The sequence below is a fragment of the Antennarius striatus genome, chromosome 1 (assembly GCF_040054535.1).
Source record: "Antennarius striatus isolate MH-2024 chromosome 1, ASM4005453v1, whole genome shotgun sequence".
NCBI classification, from domain to species: Eukaryota; Metazoa; Chordata; class Actinopteri; order Lophiiformes; family Antennariidae; genus Antennarius; species Antennarius striatus.
In genome coordinates, this window is record NC_090776.1 from 31,176,530 (window position 1) to 31,183,288 (window position 6,759).

At 38.2% G+C, this 6,759-nt stretch overlaps 1 protein-coding gene across 4 annotated transcripts; it reads left to right on the forward strand.

Annotated features, from left to right (window-relative positions):
- The first annotated feature begins 37 nt into the window (after positions 1 to 37).
- On the forward strand, positions 38 to 5,943 carry LOC137594309 (TATA-box-binding protein). Of its 4 annotated transcripts, none has more exons than XM_068313741.1 (9): positions 38 to 166; positions 625 to 855; positions 1,244 to 1,430; positions 1,663 to 1,840; positions 2,272 to 2,359; positions 2,694 to 2,785; positions 2,963 to 3,130; positions 3,743 to 3,837; positions 4,834 to 5,943. In XM_068313741.1, exons 2-9 carry the CDS (start codon positions 805 to 807, stop codon positions 4,908 to 4,910), a joined length of 936 nt encoding a protein of 311 aa, XP_068169842.1. In that variant the 5' UTR covers positions 38 to 166; positions 625 to 804; the 3' UTR covers positions 4,911 to 5,943. The 4 variants fall into 4 exon arrangements, with proteins under 4 accessions (XP_068169842.1, XP_068169833.1, XP_068169828.1 ...); XM_068313732.1 differs by having other exon boundaries at positions 55 to 183; XM_068313727.1 differs by having other exon boundaries at positions 56 to 496.
- Positions 5,944 to 6,759: the final 816 nt, after the last annotated feature.

The following is a 6,759-nucleotide window of genomic DNA, read 5'->3' on the forward strand; positions in this document are numbered from 1 at the left end:
GACACGCCGGAAATGAAACATTCCACTTCCGGAAGTGGCCGCTTCGACGTCTGGGCTTAATGAGCGCCGAACCACAAGACCGGGAATGAGAGCTGTAGTCATTTTAATCGTGCGATGAGTTGAGCAATTGTGTGGATTTTTATAGGGAATACACAGTGGTGCAGTGGTAAAGTATTTTTTAATGTCAGTCGAAATTTTTTTGCTTTTACTGCGGCAACAAAGCGCTTAACCAGTAGTTTCATGTTAGCGAACGCTGTATGGCTAATAGTAGCTATTCGGCTAATGTTAGCTGTCTACTATGTTGATGCGGTTCATTGAGGTTGGAGTGATTTTCTGCAGCCGGACCACCTGGTTGTGATCGTAAATACAGCCACAGGCGTGTGTCACATTCCTTCAAATTTGACGTTTTCAAATTACATGCAAGAAATGGGCTACGGTAACTAAATGAAGGAAAATAATATCTGTCAACAGTCAAGCTAAGCGGACCTAGCCAGAAGTTAGTGGAATATTTTGGCGCTACATTTGCTCGAATTTGCATTAATTTTATTTACATGTTCACTCAACTGAGAAGAATACTTGCGGGTAAAATGTTTGAGTAAACACTTATTCTGTCCATTTTTCCAGACTTGATTGAGCTGCGAGAGAGAAGAAGTTACAAGGAAGAGTTTGGGGAACACTGAATATTGATTTTCTACTTTAAAATAAGACAGTCAAGAAGCTTCAAGGCACCATCTGTGTGAAGTTACCAGACAGTGTGACTTCCTGCTCTTGAGTAGCAGTTGATTGACTTGTGGAGAAAAGGACATGGACCAAAATAACAGTATACCAGCCTTCCAGGGTCTGGCCTCCCCTCAGGTGAACAATGGTTGAAAGTATTTCACTCTAAGGGTATTTACTTCTAACAAGAAGAGATGGAGAAGATTATGTGATCGTCCATGTCTTTTTTGGCTACAGTATCTTGAGAAAGTGTTCCCTGAATGATGGAACAGGTTTGAACTTGATTTGTTGATTCATGGTTATTAGTAGTAGTGTCACTGTCACAAATAATGTAGCTGTGCAGTCAACATCTTAAAAACACGAAATTCAAACTGTAATAGCTGTGATATAGTAAAGTGGCACAGAGGGATGAACACTGACAGTTGAATGCTTGCATTATGATTTGTTGATTACAATTGCTACCAATAGGACTATTTTGCTCCAACTGAACTCTTGTTTTGTTTTTTTGCTGCTGTATCCTGCGCAGGGTGCCATGACCCCAGGCATGCCAATATTCAGTCCTATGATGCCATATGGCTCAGGTCTGACACCCCAGCCTGTCCAGAATACCAACAGTTTGTCAATACTCGAGGAACAGCAGAGGCAGCAGCAGCAGCAACAACAACAACAGCAACAACAACAACAACAACAACAGCAGCAGCAGGCAAACACAGGTACAACTCACTGGCATCTTCATCTCCACTCTTTCTCGGTAGTATAAGAAGAGATCGTAATAATAATGTCCCCCCCAGATTTGGTGACTGAGATACCAAATGTTAGCGAACAACGTAAACTAGATTTGGTATCTTTGAAATACTAAATCTGGTTTATTTACTTTTATCATTATAATCCCTATCCTAGCTACACTGGAACTTTATATTGAAAGCAGCTTTCTTTCCTCTGCAGGCCTTCCCGGCCCATCGGGGCAGACTCCTCAACTCTTCCATTCCCAGACAGTAACAGGCACAACCACCACAGCACTGCCCGGGAATACACCACTCTACAACACCCCACTAACCCCAATGACCCCTATCACACCAGCCACACCAGCCTCAGAGAGCTCTGGAATTGTACCACAGTTACAGTATGTTTCATTTCAAATGGGAAAATGGTTTATGTTTCAGTGTAGAAGCAATGTCTTGAAATTATGGCTCTTACAAACTGTCAAGTTAACTCAACTAGTCAGTGGAAACTACTTTCAACTGTAATGGATATTCCCAGTGTAGGGATTAAAAATGGTTCAAGAGTAAAGGCAATGGATGGATGAGCGCCTCACAGAGCAGTCCAGTGACATTGGAGGGCTGGAAAAGCAGGTCCAGGAGCTGGTGGAAGCCATTGTCTTGCCCAATTTTTTATACAGCAAAGTGAAGTTTAACTGACATTCTAGACTGTAGATGGCATTTCTTCTTAGTCATGAACTTCTAGTTACAAAGCTATCTAGAGTGGAGTTATTTCCATACAACATACATACTCCCCCAAACTGAGCAGCTTTTCCTTGTTCCTTGCTGTTATTAGGAACATAGTATCTACTGTAAATCTGGGGTGTAAACTGGACCTGAAGACCATTGCTCTGAGAGCTAGGAATGCAGAGTACAACCCAAAGGTGAGATTGTCACTTATTTCCAGTTACTTATTCAGCGTTCATGTTTGCGCGTGTCTTTGACACACATTTTTTGACACGGATGCACGATCATCAGACAACGTGCGTTCCTGGAATGCAAGCTTTAAATACTTATTATTAAAAAAAAACAACATTTGTGCTACCTTTTTCTGCGATAGAATATTGGGAGAAAATACACTTCCATTCAACAAAAAATACTCATAATTTATCCATTTCTCCACTTAAATTCTGAATCCGGAAATCACCGAAAAAGAAGCCACCTTGAGTAACAAATGAGTCATCACTGTAATTTTTACTGCTCTCTCAATTTTCATAGCGTTTTGCTGCAGTCATCATGAGGATACGAGAACCCAGGACCACTGCACTAATTTTCAGCTCTGGGAAGATGGTCTGCACTGGTGCTAAGAGGTCAGAATACAGCTCATTCATTGATCTTGTGCACTGAAGCTCATGATAAAAAAGTAAAATCTTCAGAGAAATATTGTCTAGTATGGTTGCCGTCTCGTCTTGGCTTTCAGCTCCTTTTTTGGTCTCTCATTTGCTTGCCCCATTTTCTTCATATCCTGTAATCCACTCTTCTTCTAGTGAGGAGCAGTCTAGGTTAGCTGCCAGAAAATATGCCCGTGTGGTGCAGAAGTTGGGTTTTCCTGCCAAGTTCCTGGACTTCAAAATTCAGAACATGGTGGGAAGTTGTGATGTGAAATTCCCCATTCGGCTGGAGGGATTAGTCCTCACACATCAGCAGTTCAGCAGGTAATTTACAATTGTGATGTGGCTTTAAAAAAAGATTCCTATACAGTAGTACCTTGAGATGTGAGTTTAAGTCGTAAATTATTTCCGTGACTGAGCTCAAAAGTCAAACAGCTCATCACTCGAACAAAAATGATTTTAATCTGTTCCAGGCTTTTAAAAAGGCCCCAAACCTTCTAAATTTTTGAGAAAAAAATTATTAACCAATAGACATGTATTCCTGTGCACAATTATCTACATAAAATTATTTTAAACAATGACAAAGTACGAAAAGAAAAACCAAAGTCACTAACAAGAGCTATATTTTTACTCAGAACTCGTGGTAAAGAATGAGATGTGCCCTCAGCTGATGATGTATCTATCCGCCAACTAGCGGTGGTGTCCTGAGTTACGACTCTTAACTTGTTTTTTTTCTCTTGTGTCGAAGAAAAAAATGGACTGAGCGATGGCTCATAGCTCAAAAAAACTCAGATGTCGAGTAGCTATTTCCTGTAACATTTCAAGTATTTGAAATTCACTATAACTAATATCTTGACGTAACGAATGCAGAAGGTGAAGGGGGGTGTTCTTAAATAATTTAATGATGGAAGTAATCCTTGTGATTGTCTGTTTCAGCTATGAACCTGAGCTTTTTCCAGGACTTATTTACAGGATGATTAAACCCAGAATCGTTCTGCTCATCTTTGTTTCCGGGAAAGTTGTGCTCACAGGTAAGTCCTGCATATCTCTGTAAGACTTAAATTTGTATTAAGGTGATCACCCACAATTGTTTTGGGGGGGACAGCTGACCACGAGCAAGAGGCAGGGTAAACCACGGATGATACGCCAGCTCATCCAAAAACAGACAACTACACAAAAACAAACAACCAATCATGCACATAGTCAAACCTACCAACAGTTTCAAAGTGACCAATTCACCTAAATTGTATGTTTTTGGAGGTGGGAGGAAGCCAAACTGAAGAGTGATGTGGTCTTCTCAGAAGCGTTCTCATGAGAACAATTGCAAAGAATTAAAGAGAACAATACCTGAATACATTTTCAAAATACTGTTACCTTTTCATCAAGTATGTGGTCTTATTTCACGTCTATGTATTTTATTTTTCCTGATCAATAATTTCACTCTATGTTGGATATTAATTACTGTCAGCTTCCAGGCCCCATTATGGTTTCAAAACTAATAGTTCAGTTGAAAAGATAACGTCCTGTTGCCATGCCTCTGGATGAGATATATACTGTATATATATATATATGTGTGTGTATATATATATATATGTGTGTGTGTATATATATATATATATATATATATATGTATATATATATGTGTGTGTATATATATGTATATATATATGTATGTATATATATGTATGTATATATGTATGTATATATATATATGTATATATATATATGTATGGAATACAACTAGTTCATGTCTGGACATGGATCCTTTGTCATTATTTAACTTAAAATGCACATTTTAAGAAACATCTGGTAAAAATATTTGATGCTCCTTATTGTAGCTGGTGTTGTGCTACTCCTGTGCTGAAACTGTTAGTCTTTTGTTACCTATTAAGCCTGCCTAAATATGTGTAGGTTTGAAACCAACCTGAGGGTGATTTTGGAATTGATCAGAGTCCTTAAAGCTGTAATAGCTATGTGTCTTTTTCCGGTGTAGTTGCTAATGAATCATATCTGTGTTTGTTCTGAAGGTGCCAAGGTGAGAGCAGAGATTTACGAGGCATTTGAAAACATCTACCCCATTTTGAAAGGTTTCCGGAAGACGTAGAACCTGAAGCTCTTCTATCCCCAACTAGTCTCTTTGTTTTTAATCATATGAAGCATCGTCTGCATGTTGACTTCTACAAGTGCACTGCTGTAAGGGCTGGGACGTGTTTCTCCATGGTTTCCCAAATGTTTTTAACTATTTGTTTTAACAGGTTGTGTGCTGTCATGTTGTGATTACAAATGTTGTAATACATCGTACACCAATATCTTTTATTTGGAATAAGTTCTTTTTTTCCCAGTTATATATTTTTTTTCAGTAATCGTTGACTGTACATAAGACTGTAAAGAAATGTAAAAAGGAGATGATAGGTAAGTGAAGCAGTCTGACTCTGCTTCATCTTTTTTTTTTTTTAAATAAACTGTTTTAAATAGTTTTGTAAATCAGCAATTTTATTCATCCTGTTATTTGCTAAGAGTTTTAGGCTAATGCCCATCCAAATCAATCATTTACTATTTTCATAAATACTGGAAGTGGACTTACCTCTAAATTGATATTTCGGTCCCAATTTGCATCCTCCAAACTTTTTTCTCTGGATTCCTGATACATCTGTATCTAAAAATCAACCAGAACCAAAAAGCCAAGGAAAGAAATAGTCGACCATCTCTATTACTTCACAAGTACTAAGAAATTCAAAATGACGGCAAATTGTGTATGCATCAAGTCACCATGTTTTCTTTGATAGTATTACCTTTTTGGACACTTCATTTTTTTGTAAGTTTTGTTTTTATGGACTTTTTGAGTGTAGGGAGATATGAATCTGTCATGTCCTTTTCACACTGTAAGCTCAGTCACACCAAAACTATTTTTACATTTTAGGAACCTCTTGGTGTGCCTGAGTACCGCAGGCAGCTCAGACTGTTTGACCACCTGATGTCTGTCTGTATGGATGGAACAAATGACTGATGAATACTATCAGTAGTATTAATGTACCTTTTTTAGTTGAGCAGAATCCAAGCAGGAGACAAGACAACCTCATCACATTTTCTGAAATTTTATGTGCTGCGCTGTGCATCAATAAACTTGTACATACTGGCTCAATTGTCAAAGCTCTTTTCTTTTACATAATGTTCTGATTTATTTGGACACGATTTTTTTTCTTTCTTTTGAATTTGTAAGTGGAAAGTTTTCTTAGAAGAAAAAGGTTGAACTAGCAAACATACTGTTATCTTTGGTCACAAGAGCTGTGTTTTCTGTCTTAGAGCAAAGGTTTTTAAAATGGTTTTATTGAACTAGTATGGTATCAGTGATGCTGCAGCTTTAAGAATGGTCAAAGATTTTGGTGGTGTAATTTGATTGCTCATTGGAATCAGGCAGAATGTAAAGATTGAGAACTCAGAAGCACCCACTGTACTGTGTTGTGATAAAACACACTGTTTTCAGTCAAACGAGCCCTCGTTTAAAGTGGCACATTCACCTCTGAAAGATTTGTCATCTTAACTTTTTAAGTCTCAAATTGCTAAATGATAAAGAAGATAATACACATTTCCTGCACGTTTTGATACAAGTGCCTGCTATGACCAGTAGCTAAATTTGCTAAAACAGCAAACTGGCATTACTTGCCTTTTTTTGCTCAAACTTGAGTTGGGCGATCACACAGTTTTGTTGTCAGCTAGATGTCACAAAAAGTTGTCAGTTGAAATTGAAAACATTTTGTTAGGACGTGGAACAGAAGTGTATTAAATTTATAGTAGAATCCCGGTGTTGTCGCCGTTAGTGACCGAAAAGTAAAACAAAATGAGTACATTTTCACATTTATCAGTGTCCTACAGCACCAGCCTACATTGACTTTAACACACACACACACCATGACGGATTGGGTGTAATCCTCATCCTCAACAACAGAGTGATG

Bases quoted from the DNA above. Each gene is read 5' to 3' on its own strand.
- LOC137594309 (XM_068313741.1), top strand. From the start codon at position 805: ATGGACCAAAATAACAGTATACCAGCCTTCCAGGGTCTGGCCTCCCCT. The intron at 1,431-1,662 runs GTACAACTCACT...TTTCCTCTGCAG, and splicing joins GCAGCAGCAGGCAAACACAG to GCCTTCCCGGCCCATCGGGG. The intron at 3,131-3,742 runs GTAATTTACAAT...TGTCTGTTTCAG, and splicing joins ACACATCAGCAGTTCAGCAG to CTATGAACCTGAGCTTTTTC.